The 24363-nt window shown below is 41.6% G+C and overlaps 1 protein-coding gene across 2 annotated transcripts in view; it reads right to left on the bottom strand.

The window, feature by feature from the left end:
- Positions 1 to 24363, bottom strand: part of CCDC88C (coiled-coil domain containing 88C) — a 102110-nt gene that overhangs the window by 45325 nt on the left and 32422 nt on the right. For both annotated transcript variants that reach the window (XM_040600958.1, XM_040600959.1), the window contains exons 4-10: positions 16043 to 16112; positions 5428 to 5486; positions 3730 to 3813; positions 2250 to 2390; positions 1294 to 1478; positions 646 to 727; positions 39 to 197 (exon numbers count right to left, since the gene is read on the bottom strand). In XM_040600958.1, the coding sequence (XP_040456892.1) occupies positions 39 to 197; positions 646 to 727; positions 1294 to 1478; positions 2250 to 2390; positions 3730 to 3813; positions 5428 to 5486; positions 16043 to 16112 (780 nt within the window). The remainder of the gene's footprint in view (positions 1 to 38; positions 198 to 645; positions 728 to 1293; positions 1479 to 2249; positions 2391 to 3729; positions 3814 to 5427; positions 5487 to 16042; positions 16113 to 24363) is intronic.

The raw sequence follows: 24363 nt of genomic DNA, 5'->3' as shown, positions 1-24363 counted from the left end.
GGATTGCTCAGCAAATTATTCTCCCAATTTTCACTTGCCTCCATGCGAGCTTTGTAAAAATCTACATCATGAAGTTTTTCTTTGCAACGAACAAGTTCCATCTCAAGTCTCTCCACACGGTTTGCCCTCTCTCTCAGCGAGTCAAGCTCATCTCTGTATGCTCGAGCAGAACGAGCATCCGAGGCCAGGTGGATATTCTGTGAGAAGTGAGGAATAAGCAGGGAGAAAAATCTCAAGTTAATACTTTAAAGCATGTTCTTTAAATTTTATTTTTATTTATATGCTTACTTCTTTTAAACATAGGCAAATACCATTCCTCTAGTTCAGGGGGAAGAGAATTCTTCCACTAGCCAGTAAATTCTCTCTGTGGCAGAGAGGTTGTTCAGCCTGTTGGCACCCTGACATTTCTAATGCCTCATGCTGCATATGCTTCAGGCATTACTAGGCTATTTGCAGCCCGAGATGAAACTGCTCTCACCAGTTAAGCTGAAAGTGTTAGCATTGCATAGCCATTATCATCAAACAGGTTGCTGGAGTAACTCGATTTCCTCATTAAAAAACAGACATACTTGCATTTTTAGCTTCACACTGAAAGAAGCTTTTTTAAATAGGGAAGACTGTCACAGTAAAATGAGCCCATCTTACCTCTTGTTTTATTTTTTGCAGCTCTAGAGTGAGCTGCTCAACTTCATGTTTAGAATCTACAAGCTGTTCAGACTTCTCTTCCCTGAAAAGGTAGAAAAATCTTAGTAATTACACACACACAAACAATACTGATTACATGGACACTACTAGAAATCTGGAAAGGAAGACAGAAACTTCCTATCAAATTTTGAACATAAAGCCTCTTTGTCATGACAGCTTCATAAAAGCAAGAGGTTTTTTCTGATGAACCTTTATCAGGGTTCTGAGTTTGCAACTCTGTTTTTATACTAAAGTACCTCTGTTTAAATCTCATTGCTGCTACTGCTGTCATAGCTAGCTTCACTGGCCTCTGGAATTTCCACTAATAATTAGGAAGTGCAGCTAGCAGTTGACATTTTGAGGAGCAGAAGAGAGAGATAAGATGCAAAAAGAAAAACAGAAGTAGCCATCACTCTGTATTTAAAGATACAATGTGTCTTAAGAAAGAAGAAAGCTTCCTACTCTCATCAATAAAAAAAAACTAAAAGATGTGATTCTGAGAGCTCCCATAGAGGCCAGCGTACCAAAGCCAACAAGCACCTGTATTTTCAGGATGCACAAGACTTAATATACAAGTCTCTCTAGAAGCATAAATCACTGATGACTCACAGCTCCTGACGGATTCTTCTCAATTTAGCTTTTGTGTCTGCCAGCTCAACTGCAAGGTGCTGCTTGTCTTCATTAGAAAGAGGGCTGGCTGGGTTTGGTGAAGAATCTGGACTTGGTGCTTTCAGAGGACTTAGTGGTTGCTGAGACTGCAGATAATCTCTCTCTTGAGTGAGATCTACAATGACCTAGAAATACAGGGAAGTATGTAGTGTCAAGAGACAAACAGTATAATTATACATTGTTTTTCAAGTATCTAAAAATTATTTATAAATGTAGAAAATTATTAGCCTGGCATTATACAAAGTTCAAGTGATACCAGGTGGGAAGGTTATACAGAGGAGAAAAGGAATCTCCACTACGCTCAGACCACTAAAATATTCCCCTTCCAATGCTAAAAATAAGCAGCCTGTTTTGCTTGGAGAATTCATACCAAACCTATAGTAAGTAGCAGTTTTAATTAATGCAATTATAGTCAAAAGCATGACAGAAAATTAACAGGTTAAAGAAGGGGAGAAGCCTCCTCCAGAAATCTGAAGGGAAGGAAACGTATGAGTCAGCAACAGATAGGGCTGTCTTCACACAGAAAAAAAACTAGAGAAGACACTGAAACCCATGATGGTAGATACAATGAAGAGACAGGCAAGCAGCCACTCAAAGACAAATGGCTGAGCAGACACGCAGAGACAACAATCTCAAGACACAGTTGCAACTTCAAATATTTTACTCTCTCCACAAAGCACAGAGACCACTCCACTCCTCTGTACCACTCATTTCACCACACCTTAGTATTTATGCAAGAATCGAGAGTGAAAAATCTTTCTACAGATTTTCAGAGGTGTAGTAGAAAGGCACAGAAGAAATAGAAACCCAGTGCACAGACAAGACACAAGAGAAGGAATGGAGCCTGCATCTGCTGCTTCACATCAACTCTAAATGGGAGAAAGAAGTCATTGTACTTCTGTGCATTCATCTCTCTCATCAATGAGCCTCTTGAGGTGGAAAACCATATTCCTGGAGAGAGACTCTAGTTCTTCTGGGGCCATATCTGGGAGCTCCAGCCACTGCAAGTCGAAGACATTCTCCTGGTTGTGAGTTACCTAGGGACAGGAACAAAAAAAGATGTCTTTCCACTGGTTGATTTGTGAATTTGTTTGCCGTATACACTGCATCCTCCAGGTTCTTCTACTGATCGATTAAAAAACAGATCACAGTTCACTAAAAACAGGTTGTAAAAAACAAACAACTACCTTAACATAACATTACCCAGAATTTTTTCTATTTATAATTAAGGCTGTTTTTAAAAAATTATCAGATGCCTACTGTGATCAATAGCACATGTACTTGCATATCAGAAGTATGCAACTGTCTTACTGCAAGCACTGAGGTGGTCACCACAGCGATCTGAAGGGACTGAGACCACACTGAACAGTTAGGCTGGTGTCTCACTGAGAAGAAGCCCTGCTTTCCATGAATTTGCAATTTGCAGCTGATACAGCTGGGAGGAGCTGCCTTTGTCTGGTTGCTGCTAGCAGTGTACCTTTCAACAGCCATCATACCCAAACCGATTTCCTCCGAATCATTTAGCAGAAATGTCAGGCAAGTCTCTCAAGCTAAGTTAGAGACTGTTGTTCCCGCTTTTGTCATAACCATGTGCTTAATTCATCACAAATTATTTATTTTTAAACCAGAACTATTTTTTTTAAGTGTTAAGAAAGAAGTTCCTGTCTTAAGACTTTCACTGTTTGTTTCTCAAATCAGAGTGTACTGGGCTTTCTACACCTGTACACACTGACTATCAGCCACAGCCAGTGCCTGCTCCCGGCCAGGCACATCCAGCAGGGGCTGTTTCAATGCAGCTCTCCTTCGGGTCACCAAAGCAAGCTGGCTCCTTCTGCAGAAGCCTTAGAAATCCAAGAATACTTGTCATTGAAACAAACTTCTCTTTAAAACCAGACTATACGCCCAATTGTAGCGGCAGAGTACACTCTTCAAGACCATCTGAGCTCAGAGGCCACTGTCTGAAGCAAGCCACTGGGGAGCCCGAGTTTCACCTACCACAGGACTCAGGGACTAAGTGCTTACACCATTGCTACAGGGGACACTGCAGCTTCTAAGCTATACGTGCTTTTTGTAAATATTATGCATATATCCTTACAACAATTCCTTCTAAATAGCCTGTAACTGGCAAGCAAGGCATTTACCACTGTATTAAACTCAGTTTAAAACGCCAACTGAGCCAAGTAATGTTCCAAATGCCTATCATTTTCATCTTATAATTTGATTGCAGTAACATATTCCATCTTTTTTTTTTGGTGAAATTCATTAATCCATTAAGAAATTCCAAGCATTAATATTTCACAGCAAAAAAACCACAACCCTGTTACATCAAGGAAGGGAGAGGTAAAAAGTCAAAACGGACAATACTGAGAGTCCCACCTCCTGAATGTGTGATACAATGGCAGCTTGGGTTTCAATATCCAGTTGTTTTATTCTTTCAATAAACTCTTCTTTTCTTTCACACTGTTAAAAGAAAAAAGACAACCTGAAACAGTGCTACCCATCCTAAAACCTACTGCACCATTTTTCACTTAAATAAAAAAAAATCTACACATTGCTAACAACAAAATGTTTGAGATCTGCACTCTGTCATGCTAGAAGGTATAATATTTCATAGCTCCATATGGAGCATGAACCAAACTACGCATTAAATTATTTAAACCTTTTACAGTCATTACAATTAAGGCTAAGTTAAATGGCTGGTTTTGCTCTCTAAAAACAAGTTCAACATGCAATGAGATCAAGAGGTGGGGCAACAGCCGGAGAAAATCATCACAGCTTCATTAATAGAGCTGCACAAACACAAACCTACATTTACATTGCATCATTTAACCTGTCTGCTTTGCTGTTTGCGTTTTGCTTGGTTTTGGCAATGAAGAGAAATGCATCACTTCAGATACTATCCACATCAATGCATAATGTTGCTTGTTAGACTAAATCAACATGTGCTTTAGTTAAAAAATGGGGTTGAGAAACATTTTGGATAGAAATGAGTGACAAACAGATTTTAGTAAATCTTTTACTTAAGGTTTTAGAAGAGATAGACGTATGCTATTTGTATATCTGTGATTGTACACTACCAACATTACTGCCTTCTTGTAACAACTCTGCATTGTGGAGAAGTTACATGCTACTTTTTAAATCCATTCAAGTATCCTTTTGCGCCTGGTTCCGAGTCTCAACCATCCCTTCCAGTAGGGAGAACCTCAGACCCATAAACGGGGACTGAGGATGCACCGCAGCTTGCCAAATTAGACCTTTATTCTTTGTGCTGCAATGCAACACTGAGACAGTTCAGAGCAGCCATACGTAGACAGCTTTACCCTGACATAATTGACTTGACATAGCTGAGCAGGGTAAGTGTCCTAAGGCATGACAAAAACACTAGACAGACCTATAAACAAGGTCAATTATAAGCAAAGGCTAGCCTGCAACATGTCTATTGTTTATCACCCACAGAGTTTGGTGAGCAGAACACTGATTTCTTCATCCAGTAACAGTTGTGCATTTCTGGGGAGTTTCCCATATAGATTGCCTGTCCATTTATTTTAACAAATGCCACATAAAAATCCCCACATGAATATACAAAGTATATATTAATTTTGGATTTTCTACACATAATATTCAATCAAAAGACTATGCAAATAAAATCAGGATTCATTACACAAATGTTTAGACTGTTGGATTATCTATTTGTTTATCATTAATATGTACTGTTCCACTCTGTATTTTAAAATGGTAAGAAAACAAACTAACAGTACTGGTATCAAGAGCGCTGTTTAAAGCTTATCTCTTCCCACTTTGTTATCAAAGTAGACTACTTAGTTGCAAGAACACATATCCGTGCCCGATTACACACTGGCAACAAATTGAGGCTACTGCTATCATAAAGTGTGCTTCCTTTCCCCTGCATTTCTTTCATTCACCTATTGTGTCTTCTCACAACTTCAGCTCACAAAGCTGTCTTGAGCTGGAGATCTGTTCATACAGCACTGATCTTTGGATGGATTTTCTCAGTCCAGAAAAAAGTAAGAGATTCAAAAAAATCTTATTTTTCAAGCCTTAATGAATGATCACCTGTACAGCACATCCCAGAACCAACAACAGCAGCTTCTTGATTTCATCCATACTTTTACCTAGAGAGAAAAAAAAGGAATCAGTACATATTTACAACAAATTGCATGCTTGCAAGTGATCTTTTTCAAAACATCCTCCTGGAAAGAGAAGACCTTTGAATAAGTGCCTGAACAATATATATGTGTCCATTATAAAATCCAGTAAGACCTTTTTTTCCTCTACGTGTTATCCTCACCCACATTGTCTGATCAATGCAAGGGGGGGAAAAAATCCTCAAAATATTTCAACACATATGCCTAATGCTTGTCCTTTGTTTTGTGATTGACAAGGGTGCAAAAAAGCCCACCAAACCATCACCACCTCCAAAAAAAACAACCCACCAAAACAAAAACACCCTAGGCAGAAGCGAAGGAGGGTTAGTCTCAAAAAAAGAACTTATCCTAAACTGTCTGTCTGTTAAATAGTTGCCACTCAGACTTCCCAAAGCTGAATGCCATTCCATGCACATAAATTATCTCCAAGAAATGTTTTCGCAAATAATTTCTGCCTCTGTTCTGCATCAAAGCCTGTTCACACTTTGAAGCACAAACCTCGTGTGCTAAGAGGAATAAAAAGTGAGTTATGTAGAAGGGAGAATATGCAGCTAACCATATGCTTGGGGAGCGGTGGGGAGGAGGAGACACATGCAGGTTGTTACTGCAGGGAATCCTGCTGTGACCAACAGCCCTGCTGGCTGCCTCCTAAAGCTGGGAGAGAGAAAGCAGCCAACCCCAGATCTTGTTTCAACAAAACTATCATGTCCATTGTTGGGTAGTAAAGAAAGTTATGTGTATCCAAGTCAGACAAAGGGAGATGGAAGGCAAGGAGCTTCAATATGGAAATTTAAAAAAATCATTAAGGAAAAGCCTGTCCTCATCCACACTGGGGGAAGAAAAAGAGAGAGAAACAGGCCATGTACAGTTTTCTCTCATCCCTATACATCCTGACACAGAGCGTATAACTGTGGGATAAATGCTTCCATTCTATACCCCACTTGGGTGTTCAATTGCTCCTATCACTGTATAGACAGACAATTTCTGAGTGCAACTGTTCCTCCATCAACACCATGCCCTTGTAAGGCTGCACCGGCAGAGTCAGAGGCATGTACAGGACCCAAGGCCAGGGAACCAGAGTTAAACCGACTCATCAATTAAGCTGCTGCAGCCCCCCCAGACACACAAAGGCACACTGACCTATATTACCACAGGAGTTACTTCCACTCCCAGAACCTTGCAAGCCAGTGCAGCCACGTGCAGGCAGCTTAGGAACTAACTTGTTTTCCAATTTCCTGATTTTAGAGCACACAAATGCTCTAAACCACTCTTTGCATGTACCTTACCTGTTATAAAATTTTTCTACTTTTAGGAATGTTGATCTTTAAAATATTTCAAGAATGCCCTACAGAAGTTACCAGTATACTGTATGAATCAACACTGGAATTCTCAATATCAAAATCCCACATTATTAACAGTTAAGATTTTGCAAGCAGGAATTCTTCCCTTCTGCAGAAACAGACATATTTAAAATATGCTAGTTCACACTTCACCCTGTAAATACAGTATTGTTTATTTCCCTGAATATTTTAAAACTGTTTTTGAAAGTCATACAATCATTCTTACTCTTCTCTCCATATCCAGCAGCATCCATGGCTTGCTCTTTCCTGAAAAATTACAATATAATATACAAATAATATTTCAGTCTGTGAAAGTCTGATTGTTGTGTATGATTCTGAAAAACACAACCTTAAACATAGACAGTGTCAAAAAAAAACCTGTCAGCAACAACAAAAAAGTATCTGTTACTTCATGAACAGTTCCTTTGAGGGCACTACTAGCCCAAGAAGAAACTTAGTTTGGTCAGAAGACAATTTTTCATGAAACTGAGTTCCCGTTAGTTTCAGCACTGGGTTTCATTCTGCATCAGCTTCAGAGGAGATTCAGACCAGGGCTTAAAAAAAGAGCATGACTGTGGGACACAAGATTAAGTTGCCAAGTTATGGAGAGCAAGTGACTTCAGTGCGCGTGTGTGTCTCATTCTTCTGAACTTAGTAAGGGCAAAGCATCTTCTCTATGGCAGACTGAAGGAGCAGACACCAAACAAGCACTCTAACCCTTGCACGCTCTGGGCACCTTCACCTGTTGACCATAAATTCCAATCCACGCACCACAGCATCATAACTATTCTCAGGGTGAGCCTAGTGGCTTGAAATCACTCATTTAGAAAACATCAGGGTTACTTTCCATCAGTGAGAGCATCTACACCATCCTCAAGACAGGTGAGCTACTTAAGCCATTCAAGCCATACTATGCCTCTCCGCACCAAAAGTGGGGGAGGCTTTGCTATTCTCTGCACGAGATAACAGATGGGCATCAGCGATGCTGCATGACCCTGTGAGGTGAAACACCTACAGGCATTAATACTGCAGAGAACCTTAGCAAGGTCAACCCTGCTCTGCCACCAAGGGCTGACCCTGCCTGGAAATACCACGCCGAGACCTTGTCCGCACTGGAGCCCTCCCATCACGAAGAGGAGGCAGACACAGCAAGCCCCTTGGGCAGCAAAGGCCAAGCCAACGTTTATAGAAAGGAGTGAGAAATGTAAAGACTCAAGGTAACCGTGAGATTATTAGCTTGCTACTGTTTTAAACATAACATTTGGCAGTCTGCTCTCCCCACTGGCAGCTTTCACAGAAAACTTAGCTGTCTGGATTTTTCCAAGATTTCTTTTTTAATAAATTATTTTATGCTTGCAGGCACGCTATGCACGTATAAGGAAAATTAGATTGTACTATGCACTAGAAACACTTTCAAGGCTGGAAGGTCTACTTGGCAGATCTTTGTCAGCCACAGAAGTGTTTCAGAAGACCATGCATGACTGCTTAGAGTTCAATCCCTTGGGCTTCATTCAGAAGCTGTTTCCCATGGGGTGGAGGCAGTTTGTTGGCATTAAGACACTCCAAGATCGCTCACACTCAAGCTAGATCTGAGTAACATTTTAAAGCCTCATAGAATAACATAATTTACAGAAGATACTCAGAAGAAATAAGGTATGAGTATGAAAAAAACCTCACTATCCATCTAAAGTGCTTTAGAGAGAGTTTTCAATTAAACCTCTGAATGAGCCAGGAAGGGATTAGTTACCCCCCCCCTCCCCTTTCATCTCATCCCCCAGGAAAGCTGAGATACCACAAATTTAGGTGGAGTGCCCAGGGTTACTAAGTGAATTGGAAGCCCATCTACAGTTATTACACAGCACAGCAGCTAAGTTCTGCACTCAGGACAGTGCATTTATCCTCTAATGCATGTTGAACAAAAGCAAGCGATCTTTATTCCCAATTCAGTCACGTCTCCTGAACAGTGAATGATTCTGCAGCGTTTCTCAAAAGCCTTGATTTGCGCTAACATGGCGAGGTGGTACAACCGCACAAGCAGGAATGTGCAGGCTTCCCTAGGCTGGCACATTGGGATGACACAAGTCCTTCCTAGACAGCTGGGAAGAAAGTCTGCTGGGTCCACCCAGGCCTATTAGCAAGCCTTACCAAGACAGTGTCCTCCTACAACCTAGGATGCAAACACTTAGGTCTGGGGCAACTCCTTTCACACAGGTACCTACAAGCTGGAAACAAATGGACAGGACTGAAACTAGCACATAAACAGAAAGGTGCCCATTCAAAAAAAAACCCACACCCTCTTTTCTTTTACATCTTTTTGAAAATTCCAGGGCAGATGCTCTCAGGCCGTGTATTTGTGCCTGCAAGGGAGCCAGCCACCTGGGGGATTTGAATAAAGACCATCTGCTCCCAACCCTGAGAGAGGGCCAGCAGGTTTTCTGGAAAATAAAGGAAGGGAAAGCCCGAGCACCACCTGTGCATCCTGGGAGCCTCCCTGTGTCAGAGCCAGGAGACCCCTCTGCTCTCACAGGGCGACAGTGGGTGGGAAACAGATGGCAGGACTCAGGGAGAAGGCAGGCAGAGGGATTAGGAGACACAACAACAGTAAAAGGAGGATCAAGGTACAAAGACCACAAATTATTAACAAAAAAAAAAAAAAAGAGGGGGGGGGTAGGAAGGATGTCAGAGAAAACAGGAACAAGACAGTCCAAGCATGTGAAATCTTGAGCTTTTGCCACTTCTTTCTGCACATCTCTACTTTGATGCTCCTCCAGCAGAGGAGAGGGCGTGCCAGCACGTGTAGCGCTACACGTGGCAGCTGGTGGATGTGCAGAGAAGGTGGAAAGGGGTGAAACAAGTGCCATTTTTCCCAACTGTCGCAACATCCTGAGTGTGAAAAGCTTGAATGCTAGACTTACACTACTGGGGCAGTGTTTTGTTATTAATCTTATATTTTATGAACCTTTGTGCTTCTGGAGGATTGTGAAACAAAATAAGGAAGGAAACCAGACATGAAAAAATACCCCACTGAGAGTAGACATCTTTTATGATTTTGATATAAAACAGTTTCTATAGACACTTGTTAGCAGGGACTTCGGGATCTCATTCACAAACTTAACATGTGATTTGAAAGGGGGATCTAAATAGCAAAGCTTTTTGAAGAGACAGAAATGAGCCTACTTCAGGCAAATAAAACCTCATTTCCATTCTTGGTCTGAAAGAAGTTAAAATTCCCCCCTCTCCCAATTAACTATGACTGTTTCAAAGGATTAACTGCCATCAGTTTCCAAGTACACTCACTAGCTGTGTTAAACTAAGCATGTCTAGGAAACTAAGGAATTAAACAATGTCTCTAAATAGAGTTTCAGGACCAGTACTGTGTACTGATATTCCTTGTGTGGGCACATGAACGAGTTGCCATTTATAAGGCATGCTAAAACCAGAGGTAATTATAAAAGGTGATTACAGTGACTGTGTAGATGATAAATATGCTGATGATTCTCACACAGAGCACAGGGGGATTTGTGGTGCAGTAGTGAATTCAAAAAGCTGTTCAGCAAGAAAAAACACAGAGGAAGAGAAAAACAGAGAGGAAATTTAATAGTAGTAGCTATTTATTGTACAGTGCAGTGAAGAGAACAAATCCTGCAACATCAGCTGCATAGCTCTGCAAGTCAGATTCCTGGGAAAATTTTATAAATCCTTTAATTAAACTTTCAAGTTTCTTTTCAGTTCCCTATATTTTAGAAAAGTCAAAGCCTTCATCTTCTCACAAATATTTTTGCAACTTCTATGCCCATGGCCAAATGAACTGAAGCACAGATTTGCCACAGCCTAGAACAAAACAATTTAGAGGACACGAAAGCAAGTAAAATTCCTAAACCCAGCAGACATGTGCCTTCTCCTATGAAAAGCCTGACTGCTACTTCATTTTTATTTTTATTGCTGGCAGCTCTGTTTTTCCAATAGCCTCATGTTCAAAGCAGAGCTGCAGAAGCCCTGTCCCAACTGTTGAGTACCAAATGAGAGCTAAATAGCAAGAACAGCATTCTTAGCTTTAGAGCTGTTCAGTTCATAACTTAACACACGTAACAACACTTTTGGCTGTGTTTTAGAAGGGAAAAGTGAGATTTGCAGATAGCACTGGTGAACAGACAGCTCTGAAAAACATGTGTAGCAAAACATCACATGGGCTCGTTACAAGGAGTAAGTCACTGAAATTGTTACACAGTGAATCATACTGAATGATCTAACAGCTCTTTAGTCTTGGACCTATGGAATCAATAGTCATCAGGAGCCTTCCCATCTCAAACAGTACAAAGCCACACTCTTAACCATTCCACGAATGTGATTGTGGGATCTATTTTTCTTGCTCTGGTCAAGAGGAACCTTTCATTCAGATAACTTACCTACAGCGTGGGGAAGGCAAAACTGGGATTTCATCACTGCCTCTCAGACCCACCCCAACCCTGCAGACCGCCTGCACCTCACTCTCCAGCTCCTAGTACTCCTTGCATCGCCCAGCACTGTCTCTGCAGATACCTCCTCCAGGATTCTCCTCCTACTCTCTCAGTCTCCGTCCTGGACTGGATAATGGACCCAGAAAGAGGTTGTTCCTCTACCATTGCTGTGGCTTTACAACACTTTTACAATAACTGTCTCCATCATTTCTTCTCTCCGTACTGCTGTCACCCCCAGTCTCCTCGATTCTCTGTCAGTTTCCCCTGGTGTTTCTCTGTATTTGTGCCAGAAGCACTGCTTCCCATGCTGCTTTATCCTCACATCTCTATCCTATCTGCAGCCCTCCTTTAGCTCTCTCACTAACAGAGAGAATCACTCATTTCACTTGTTTTCCCTCCTCCCAAGCACCCCTGCCTTCCCCTCCCCCTGCAACACACTCAGTAACAAAGACATCAACCTGACAGTCACCTGGCCATCGCTCACCCACACTGCTCACTCCAGCCTATTCCTGCATTCAGCCTTTTGCAGTGGTTTTACTAACTTCTCCAACAGCCTTCTCCTCCCTGTTCGCTCTTTCCAAGCTTCCCATCAGCCCTCAGCCAGGTTCCTCTTCCTGAAGGAAGTTGTAGTTCTCCACTTCTCTAACCATTCCTTCAGCACATCTTACCAGTGACCATCTACTGAAGGGTAAGATCAAGATGAGGAGCTCTTGAAATCCTGTCCCTTAGAAACACATTCTTTGGAGCAAGTGCATCTCAAGTCTGTCTTTGGTCACCACTTCCTCTGTAGCGTCTAAGCCTGGACTGGTTCTCAAGACCATTGTGTAATATTGCTAAGCAAGAACTTCCTATTTTTTATACACACCCACACCATTAGTTTTTAGACATCGAGAAGTTACATTTTTGCATTCTTTATCGTCTCTTCCTGTGTTCTGAATAATGCCAATGCAAAGTCAGCAATGGATAAAATACAAATTTTAAAAGACTGCATTTTTAAAATAAACAAAAACCACAAAAAACAAACAAAACCAAACCACCACATTTTAAAAGATGTCAGAAAGCGAAGCAAAGAAGCTGGAAGAAAGGAACACATGGAGGACCAGTATCTTTCCTACAAGAGACACATCAGGTACTTTCTTCTAAGAAAGATCGATCTAAGGTGCTGAAAAAAAACCAGCAGGTCAATGATGGGCAGTTATAGCTAAATACAGGACAGTTTTCAAGTGCACAGCTTCCCCAGGAGCCAACACCATGGTTAATGCATTATGAGCCTCCGGCCAGCTGTCGCTCAGGAATGGCCCTGACAAGAAACCAGCCAGCCTTTTCCATTGACACTTTGCCAGTAGAGACACTGCCTTGTTGGCCCAGACATCTCTATTCACTAGCATTCTTGACACTAGCAGCCCAGGCTCTGTCCATTCCCCATATGACCAAGAACAGCAACAGCTCCTCTGTTTCTATTTTCTTTTCCACCCATGACAGTAGCCTGTACAGAAGAATTAAGACTGGCATTGCAGATTTTAATCTGCCAGCTGAAGTACATGCCTTACTCACAGCTTGATGTTACTGCAGAAGTGCTAGGACTATGAGCTTCAGTGGTCCAGCATTTTTAAGTCAATATTCTTTTCTGATATAAACACCTTTTTTGTATGTATACACACTAATGCTGCTAAGAGCAGCAAAATAAAAGCTTCAGCCAAGGTTTCTACCATTTGTTTGTTCTGGAGATGCCAATTACCCCATCACTGCTGACAGGGTTCATCCAGTTTTCCTTCTTTGGTAAAAACAAATACATTGTGCTTGGCACTAGCATAGGACTAAGGCAGAGAAAGAATGGGCATGGAAAAGAAAGTAAAAACCACAGCAACAAAACCTTTCATTTCAGAAATGTAGTTCTAAGGAGAAATCAACTTTGTTTTCAGACTAAAGAGCTTTAATTTTGTCTCACCAAACACAATGGACTCTGGACATGAGCTCACTGGCTTCCAGGTCACTTTTGATGTGATACTTCATGTGACAGATGTCCTTGCATAGACAACTAGGCCAGATAGATGTTTTTCTCCTTGTCCATTCTCTTCCTCACTGTTTTTCCAATTTGTCATATATGTATTTTTCTCTCCACATATTTTTCTTACCACACTTCATTTGCAACGGTTTCCTCACACTTTAGGGCAATTCTACAATAGCCTTCTGGCATGTACATATTGGTACAACTGAACTGATCATACAAGCACAGAGGACAGAAAACCTGGAGGACAAATGATTCACCTATGGCAGACTGCATCCTGGGTCACTTGCAGCAAGGAGTGAAGAAACAGGACTTTCAGCAAACAGTTGCTGCTCTAGCTTTGTTAAAAAATCACTATGACATGTGTGTGACATGCAAACACACAGATATATTTCTATGTACAGGTATGTAAATATAGATGTTACATATTAGATACATTGAACTGTGAGATGTAGAGGTACTATTTGTAGTTTGGCTACAAACACATATAGTTAAAAACATGTTTGTAATTTGGCCTGTTAGGAGACTGGTTGGCAGAGTTCCTTGGGAGGCAGCCCTGAAGGGGTAAAGGAGCTCTGGAAGGCTGGACATTCTTCAAGAAGGAAATCTTAAAGACACAGGAGCAAGCTGTCCCCATGTGACAAAAGACAGCCAGCAGGGACGACTGGTCTGGCTGAACAGAGAGCTCTGGCTGCAACTCAGGGAAAAAAAGGAGAGTTTGTGACATTTGGAAGAAGGTGCAGGCAACTCTGGAGGACCACAAGGACGTTAAGAGGATATGCAGGCAGACAATCAGAAGGGGCAAAAGGCAAACAGAAGTTAATCTGGTTATTGCCATAAAAGACAGTAAAAAAGTATTTGTATAAACACATTAGCAACAAAAGGAGGGCTAAAGAGAATCTCCATCCACTACTGGATGCAGGAGGAAACACAGTGACAAAGGATGAGGAAAAAGCTGAGGTACTTGATGCTTTCTTTGCCTCTGTCTTTAATAATAAGACCAGTTCTAAGGGTACCCAGCCCCTTGAGGTGGAAGACAGGGAACAGAATGAAGCCACCATAACCCAAGGGGAGATGGTCAGTGACCTGTTACACCACTTAAGACACACACAAGTCTATGGGGCCAGATGGGATCCACCCCGGGTGCTGAGGGAGCTGGCAGAAGCTCTCACCAAGACACTGTCAATCATTTATCACCAGCCCTGGCAAACCAGGGAAGCCCCTGCAGATAGGAGGTTAGCCAACCCAACACTAGTCTACAAGAAGGGCAGGAATGAGGATCCAGAGAAACTACAGGCCTGTCAGCCTGACCTGGGTGCCGGGGAAGGTTATGGAGCAGATCAGCCCGAGTGCCATCACGTGGCACGTGCAGGACAATCGGGGTTCAGGCCCAGCCAGCATGGGGTTATGAAAGGCAGGTCCTGCTTGACTAACCTTATCCCCTTCTATGACAAGGTGACCCGCTTAGTGGATGGGGGAAAGGCTGTGGACATTGTCTACCTGGACCTTAGGAAAGCCTCTGACACCATCTCCCACAGCATTCCCCCGGAGAAACTGGCTGCTCACGGCCTGCATGGGTGCACTCTTCCCTGGGTAAAAAACTAGCTGGATGGCTGAGCTCAAAGAGTGGTGGTGAGTGGAGTTACACCTGGCTGGGGGCCGGTCACAAGCGGTGTTCCCCAGGGCTCAGTACTGGGGACAGTGCTGGTTAGTATCCTTATCAATGATCTGGATGAGGGAATTGAGTGCACCCTCAGTGAGTTTGCAGACGACACCAAGTTGGTAGGTAGTGTTGATCTGCCGGAGGGCAGGACGGCTCTGCAGAGGGATCTGGACAGGCTGGACCCATGGGACGAGGCCAGTTGTATGAGGTTCCACAGGGCTCCATGCCGGGTCCTGCACATGGGTCACACCAGCCCCACACAGCGCTACAGGCTGGGGGCAGAGCGGCTGGAGAGCTGCTGGTGGGAAAGGGCCTGGGGTGCTGGTCAACAGCCAGCTGAATACAAGCCAGCAGTGTGCCCAGGTGGCCAAGAGGGCCAACAGCATCCCGGCTTGTATCAGACACAGTGTGGCCAGCAGGACCAGGGCAGTGACTATCCCCCTGTACTGGGCACTGGTGAGGCTGCATCTCGAATCCTGTGTCCAGGTTTGGCCCCTCACTGCAGGACAGACCCTGAGGTGCTGGAGCGTGTCCAGGGAAGGGCAATGAGGCTGGTGAAGGGTCTGGAGCACAAGTCCCATGAGGAGCAGTTGAGGGAACCGGGGTTGTTTAGCCTGGAGAAAAGGAGACTCGGGGGAGACCTTATCACTCTCTACAACTACTTGAAAGGAGGCTGTAGCAAGGTGCATGTCAGTCTCTTCTCCTCAGTAACAAGCAGTAAGACAAGAGGAAATGGCCTCAAGGGAGGTTTAGATTGGATATTAGGAAAAATTTCTTTACCAAATGGGTTCTCAACCATTTCCCTGGGCAGCCTGTTCCAATGCCTGAGTCAAGACCCCTGGAGGTGTTTAATAGATGTGTAGATGTGGCACTTAGGGATATGGTTTAGCAGTGGACTGGGCAGTGCTAGGTTAACAGTTGGACTCAATGATCTTAAAGGTCTTTTCAAACCTAAACAGTTCTATGATTCTATTCTAATTTAACACAAGAAAACAAATACAATTTTTATTTAACATTTCAGATGAGGGGGGTGAAGAACCCAATAAACTACTCACCAGAAAGAGGATCTTTGCCAATCATTAAAACATTTGGTAAATTCATTACAATCAGCTGCTGAAGGACCTCCTAAACAAAAGAGAAGAACAGGCAGAGCTCAGTATGAAGGAATCCAAATCAATCACACCACAAAGAATACAGAACACCATCGATTACAAAGCTTTTAAAATACTGGCAGGTCAGAGGTCACAAGAGGAAGCCCCACTTGACAGAGAAATCAGTATTTGAAGACAGCATCAAGTTGCACAGCTAACATACCCTAATTGCGTCCTTTAACAATGGCTAATATAGAACTTAAAAGGTCCCATGGCACTAATCAGGATAAATGCACAGCCATGCCAGGCACACCAATCAGTCATGCCGTTACCCCAGGCATGACCTGTATTCATTTGATGTTCAACATACAGCTGCTGTCACATTTCAGGGCATATAAATGCAGCTGGTTCAAAGGTACCTAAGCCATTCTGTTAAGTTTGAGTAATTCAAATAATTGGTCAAATTATTTCATGGGTCTGAGATTTTAATGATGGGCTGGGGAAATGGGTGTGGGAGAAAGCTATTGAACAGGCATCTGGCACTGCTCAGAGAAACTGGATTTAAAATTCTAGATTTGTTTGTGTTGTTTTTAATGGGGACTAAAACAGATTTAAGTATGTCATGAACCTCACTTAAAGGTCATTTTATTTTGGGGAAGGTGAGAGAAAGGAGGTACGCTGCTTGGTCAGATTCAACATCTGAATGTCAGCTGCCTGAAGCTACTCCAAAATGACAGAATGGCCTTAAAGGAAAGGCTACAAGCCCTGGTGCAGGCAAAATCCTTGATGGTAGACAAAAAAACGTATTACGATGGGGACTCTGCATCGTAATACAATCAGCCAGCAGTAAAATACAAAGCACAGGAGTGGAGTTGTTAGCTTCAACTTGCAGTTACCAGCATCCACTTGTGATGATCCGAATAAAACATTTCTCAGGCAAGTATTTATTTCACATAAAAAGCGTGGGAAGAAAATGGTTGTGTGATTAACACACTGTGCTGGGATTCAGGAAACAAAGGTTCGCACACACAACTCCACCAAATGTTTGGCAAGTGCCTTTTCCCTGCTTGTTTCAACTTCCCAACCTACCTCTAGGCCACTGGGAGGGCACATGCATTGATACTTGCAGAGCATTCAGAGCCAGGGGGAAAAGTACTGCAGCAGAGCACAGAAACACATTTCCTGAAACAATCACCCATTCACCCAAACACTTCCCCTCTGAGTTATCCCATTGTTATTTCTTCGCTTTCAAAGTTACCACAGGAGGAAAATTAAGCCTAATTGAAAGAGGAAATATTTCTGTGAGCCTGCAGTATTTCATAAGTAATCAAGAGTGGATATTGTAACAAAAAAAAGTTTTGGACATAACACATGTCATTATTTTTTCCTCTGATCCACACCCAAAACATACATGGAAATATCTCCGCGTCACAGCTAATGGGATTTTTAGTGCTGTTAAGAAAGACAGCTCTACAGACCTTTATGCAATGTATGTTTGGCTAATGTGGACCAAGCATTCACCAAGTCATTAGCCAAATGCATTTTATAGTTTGAGCACTGGAGACACATTAAACTGTTTCTTTGCATCTGTTACCAAAACAGGTGCAAAACCTATTGGATTTAACAGCACATGGCTGGACTGCAGTATCTGCTATGACAACACAGCTTGGCACTGAGGTTTTAAACAAAAATCAGAATTTGCATATACCAAAGTATTGAGCTTTAACCAGCAATTTCCATGGGAAAAAAAAAAAAAGAAAAAAGAATTGTGCTTCCAGTCACCCAGCGTGTGGAGCGGCACTGAGGCAGGAATGCATAAGGAATTTGCGTTGTCTTTGTGTAATCATCAGATCGCTAGCTATTTAACTGGCAGACACAAAAGATATTACAGCTAACCTTTATGCCGTTAACATTCCCATGAGCTCCTTCTGTAAAATTGAGTATACCATCCAACATAACCATGACTGAATGCTCTCATAACTGTTTGAACTTAGTATTTTCTGGCAAGAACCAGACAGTCATCAAACACTAGCAGAAACAGCCCCAAGTCTGCAAAGAGCAATTTCTTAATTCAGATTGAAAGATTCAAATTGTTGCAAGAGTTGATATTCTGACCCATTTATTTTTAAAAGAAATTATTTAAACAGATTATTATCTATATTGTTCCAAATGCCTTCACCTTCAGATTACTGCTTGTGATGATACTACCTAGCTATCATGCAGTGGATCTCACTGATAGATCTCAACACTTTATAAAGGAAAGTCAATGCCATTGCCCTCCTTTTCCACGATACAGAAAGTGAATTAAAGAAACAAAGTTACTTCTGCTTCATAAACTATCCTCTGTTAACAGGGATGTATCAATTAACCATCCACACACAGCTACAACTGTGAGATGAAATGCCTTAACTGAAAGCTCTTACACTGACACTAATGAATGTAGCTCAGATTTTGTTTGGACTAAACACAAAGTTACTAAGGCTCAGCTGACAGGAGGGGATTGACTCACTAGCTGGGATAATGTGACCATGTCTTGGGTCCATTGCTTAAAATCTCACATCTGGAAACAGAACCAAATTCCTCTCCCCTAACAGCAAATCCAGAATTCTTCAACTACTGTCACTTATCAATAATTTGTTTTCCTTTCCTTACCTGAAGCAAAAATAACACAGGTTGACAAGTGAAATGCTGTGCCTCAGTTGAGCCTCTCTGGTCCCCTCACCATCTTACCATCCCACCCCGAAGACCCCACAAAGAGAAATTCGGGCTTCAGGCAGGGAACTGTGTTGCTACAGCCTGTGAACCAGCACCGAGGACCAAAGGCTCCACAGACCCAACTGTCCCCCAGGATAAGCTACACTGGATGGTGGGTTGGACCTGGACAAGCTGCTGAAGCCCAGCCAGCAAAAGAGACTGTAGATAAAATGCAACATTCCCCCACAAGGGCAGCAATTGTATTATATAAAAGGATGGTGTTATGCTTGGAATCAAACACAGCTGCAAGACCCTGCAGCAGAGGCAGAATTAGCATGTATGTGTCCTTCTGCCACAGGCGACCAGCATGGCTAGGGGCAGCACACCCAGCCAGGAGCTGCTGGAGAGCAAAGCAGGGTTTTCAAACACTTTAAATAGCCCACAAAACCCCTCAGTACTCCAGAAAGCAACTGTACAAGCAAAAAAACCCGCGGTTCTTCCTGTGAAAAACCTTTTAATCATTTTTACAGCACAACTAAAGCTTGGTTAAAACAGTAAAAGCTACAGCAACAACATACGGTAACAACTTCCCCGATTATTAGAACAATTAGAGTCTGAGCTGCCAGCTTTACACCTACACCATTAACTAACTTGGAGGCCAGCTACTGCAGGAATCATTTCCCTCAGACCACCGTTTGCCCTTTTTGTTTTGTCATTGCTAATGAGATTGCCATTAAAAAATAATGTTGGTATCGGAAGTGTTATTTAAGGAATCCAATTCAGAATAAATCCCCATCAGGCATCTGTAGGTGCCTGAAATGCCCCTCTGCCAAAGGCCATGATATTTTAAGCTTGAAGAGATTTGTCCAAAACCTCAGCTCTTTTTACAGCAGCGATGATTGCAATAAGGGATGATGCTTCTAGCTGGCAGGTCAACACCCAACACCATTGTAAAATATAAAGATCAACAGTCAAGTCTTACACTACTTGAGCCAGACCCCCAAACTGAGTCAAAAAAGCCCAAAAAAGGTTTCTGCATGCAGAGTTACATGACCCTGTACTGATTGAGAGGGCTTTAAGTGACGTCAAACTGGGTGTTCAGTCCTTGATCTTGTCTTTGATCAGTCCTTACCCAAAGCGTGAAGCAGGCTGAGACAATCAGCTGATCTGAGCAACAAGAAGGATACTGCCTAAGTCAGAGGTAAATTTTGCTGAAAGCAGCTAAGCACTCTAGGACTGGTACCCCAAGGATTCAAAAACATTACTAAGTTACCTAGAAATCACGAGATTAAACATAAATAAATAAATACTGTGCTCTCATTAGCAGCCTTCTGGCATCTAAGCCCCGGCTGCACACTTACTTCACATTTACAAGCTGTTTGCAATTACTTTGCTAAGAAAGGAGCTTAAAAAAAATAGAGCTGAAAATTCCCCCACATTGATTCTAGCAGTCGACGGCTTCAAGAAAAAAAAAAAAAAAAAAACAAACCAAAACACACCACACAAAAAGACCCTCACCAAGACAAGTACAAGACCCAGGACAAAATTCTAAGCAGTGAGTTAAGTGCTTAGGCGTATTAAGAGCATGAACAAACATAATTGTTCCATCTAAATTTCCTAACCTGCTTCTGGAATGCTGAGGCACATTTAACCTACTCTTTTTATCCTTCCAAGATCACACACCCCGGATGTTTGCTCTCTGCCTCAGATCATCAGAAAAGATGCAGCAGCAGCTCCCACACTCAAGTCACCATGGTCATATATTAACGTTTTATTTACCTGTAACAGGGTAAGTGGGCCCCTTGTAATTTTGTAGGAACAAAGTCTTCTTGGTCCATACTACACTTCAATACACATTTACTTCTTAAAAATACATGTGCAACAGCATGGAATAAAATGGTCTTAAGGTATTATTCTTGGCTGCATTTTTTAAGTGCCAATGTAAGCAAGCCAACAGCTCTTGCAAACAATGCATTGCTAGGAAAGGAGTAGGTAAAATTGTCCTTTCCATGGCTGAGAGACCAGACAAACACAAACTACATAAAAACTTTCCCCTGCGCTGCAGTACAGCACAGCATTAATGTACGGTAACTACTAGCTTCTCATGCAGAATCAAATTAACCTCTGCCTGAATCCTAAACAAGAAGCAAGTGCTAAATAAATTATGTAAGAACAGCGGCAGTCTACCGGCCATTGTAATTCAATGCTCAAGCCAAGCAATTCCATTTAAGTATATTGCTTGGCTATAAAATGTTAATTGCCCAGCTGACTGGAAGCCAAATGGTGCTCTCCTACTTAAAATGCCCATGAGGAAAAACCATCACCAGCTTTATTTATACCAGCAAGAGCAAACACTACCCTAGCCAGGGAATCTGGCTTACATTTCAGCTGGAACTCAGGCCAATGAAGCAGGAAAGTTCAGCAGAGTCCTACCTGTTCAGCAAAGCCAACATCTTTCTCCGATAACCTCAGTATGGATATGATCTCGCTAACATCCTTGGAGTAGGAAACAACTGGAGAAGGACACATTACACTTAGATAAGGTCTCAGCAGGAGTCAGCAGCCATCTGCACCAGCTCAGAGCCTCCCAGCACCAGCATGAGGTGGCAGCTTTGCCTCTACACATCTTAAGGTACTTTTGGATGCTACCACAAAGACAGGCTGGGAGCTGTGTTTCTCAGGCAAGCTGTACTCCAAGTCCAAGGGACAACTGAACTCAAGCTTTTCTGGAATCAGAATTTTAAAGAAGAGTGAACACTCACTGATGGACAAGTTCTAATATCAAAACATTTTAAACAAATTGAGTCACAAAAGTTGTTTTTTAAATACGCTGTTTCAAAGCTTCCAGTTTGTTTTCAATATAATAATGAAAACAAGTTATTCTGCAGCCTACAACAAGGAGGTTATGTTTTAAAAGAAAAAATATTTGTCTTCCAATATATATAATTTTTAAGGGATTTTTTTTTTTTATTTCGCTATGAGGAATGGTGTCAGGGAAATTTATAGCAAGATTCTGTAAACTGTACAACAGGGTCCCACAAAAGATTAGACAAGATGAAACAAGTCGTTGCTGGGGAATGACAAGGAAGCGAAACACAAACAGGTCTTTTATTGAGAAGTTTTCCCCGTACATCTTACCATGCAAGCATGCCTGATGACACTACACATGTGACTCAGCACTCACTGTTTCCCTGCCAACACATCATATACATGATAAAATTTGATTAAGAACTTTGCTCATCTCTGCAACAATTGTATTCGTTAAGTGACAGACTGAAGGATTAACTGTCTTTAAAGGGATTTTTTTTTTCCTGAAAACCAGCAAATTACAAAGCATGCTTCTGAAGACCCTTCAAGTGGAAACCCAAAGGCCACTAAAATAACTGTTGCCTCATCTGCTGAAAATAATCAGTTCTGACAACTGTAGACTGGAATCTCAGTGGGAAGGGATGTGAAGGAATCATACCTAGTCTTAGCCATGCTCAGCATGTGTGGGGTGCAGATACACCAAATGACAAAAAAATACTGAATGTATAAATATACAGTATATAAGATCAGGTTTTGTTACAAAAAAATTACACATATGCAATTTGGATAGCACAAAGTATCATATAAAAAACCCCAACACCTAGAAAGGACTCTGGCACAACTATCCACCTAATTCATTGTTACAGCTCAGGTTTTGTTATTTGTATTAGAGTAGTGGAGAGGCCCCAGCCCAGAGCAAAGCCTCATCCACTGCAAGCTGTAAAGATACATAGTGAGACAAACCTGGAACAAAGAGCTTGTCATATATATGTAAGGCATAAATAGGCTGATGAAAAAATAGTAACAAGCAAAGGAAGGAAATGAAAGATTCCCTGGTTATAATGTGATCCATTGTACACACTCTTGCTGCTTTATGAACTGGTTAAATGAACTGCTCCAGGCTGGCACAGAACTAGATCACTCCAGACCATCAGAGGGCAAGGCAAGTCCTGATAAAAGTATTTGATTTAAGATCAATTCAATTTGTTTACAGTGCACATTGTTTACAAGGTGTAACAAAAATTCTATGTATATTTAAATAAAGGTATTTTCATATATGTCAAAGTATTTTAGGACACAGTTTTACTTCTAGCCCAGTAGAATAAATAACAGAGAAACTTCACCCCCACACACCTCTGTTTCAGAGGAAATACTTTTTTTTTAAAATCGAACTACATTAAAAAAAATGTGCATTTACTTCTAAAGTATGAAGTGTTCAATAACTATGTAACAGCAGATTTGCTACCCTAGTTTCACTGACTCCAAGATGAATCACTTATGCTAATACAACATACAGCTCTATTTGTGCCTGGTGGCAATAGTGATTTGACCCAGAGAGGAGAAAATCCAATTGTGGAGGAGCACTGTGCTCTGCTTTTATTGCCAGCAGCACCTTTGACTAATTTACCTAGTTTGCTGAAAATAAAAAGCCTATTGATTTATCCTCAACTACTCTCTTCAAATCATGTGCAAGTGACTTCACATGTTTATAACAGTATCCAGACAAATTACTCGCGACTTCTATTTTATTTCACATTAGATTTGTCCTGGGGTGGTTTATGCAGTAACAGGGAATATGAAATGTGCTGTGTTAAAGGCCTGTCACTTTACATTACAAATATAACCAGCTAAAATGCAATCCAGCTAATCTATGGTGGTCTCCAAGGGCCGTAATAATTTAGCCTAACACACATTAAAAAGAAACCCCACAGGCCATCAGAACAGACTTGAAGCACTTCTGAATTCTCTAAAACTCAGCACCAAGCACAGTCACCTGTTTTTAAAGGAAGTCAGTCTTCCCATACACAGTTTAAACATATTTTGCTGGGATAATAAAGACAAAAGTTTTCATATCAAACTAAAACTGCACAAGTATATTTCAGCTTTTAACACTGAAGCCTGACCAAAATAAATTAGCCATGCAGAACTCCAAAGAACAAACTGCTCCCCCCCCCATGTTCAAAAAAATTTAAGTGAGAAAATTTTCAATATTAAAATACCGCTCACCATCAAGAAAAACACCAATACAATAAAAGCACTTCTAGAAAAATTACACATAAGGTGTTTTCTACTATTTCCCTTTGTACAAGTATCTCTAAGACTTGTCGGTTTCATATATATATACACACCCTAAATGGGCAAATGATACTAGTCCACATAAAATACATTTAATTCATTAATACAGCTTCTATACTGCCATGAAAGAGTGCAAAATGATTAACCCAAGGCAAGCATATGGCGAGTCGTGGGGCTTAAAGGTTCAGAGCTACAGATCTGCATTGTAACTTCAACACTGCAATGTAAGTCCCAGGCTCTAAAAAATTACCAAGAACTCCAAAGAAGCAGCCACCCACTGGGGTGACAATCATAATGCAATGTCTGAAAAAAGAGCAGCCAAAAGTACAGGAATAACAAAGGAGTTAAGAGACAGGAAGATGTAGGAATATTAGTTACACATCACAGCAATATTGCTTTCCTAAAGACGAAAAATGAGCAGAAGCTGCTTCTGTAGTATACTTCTCTAGTATAAATATATGCATATTTTGCACTTTTGTCAGTATCAA

Source organism: Falco naumanni, chromosome 7 (genome assembly GCF_017639655.2).
Source record: "Falco naumanni isolate bFalNau1 chromosome 7, bFalNau1.pat, whole genome shotgun sequence".
NCBI lineage: Eukaryota > Metazoa > Chordata > Aves > Falconiformes > Falconidae > Falco > Falco naumanni.
Note: the sequence above shows the minus strand (reverse complement) of the source record. Positions and strands in the feature narration are given on the sequence as shown.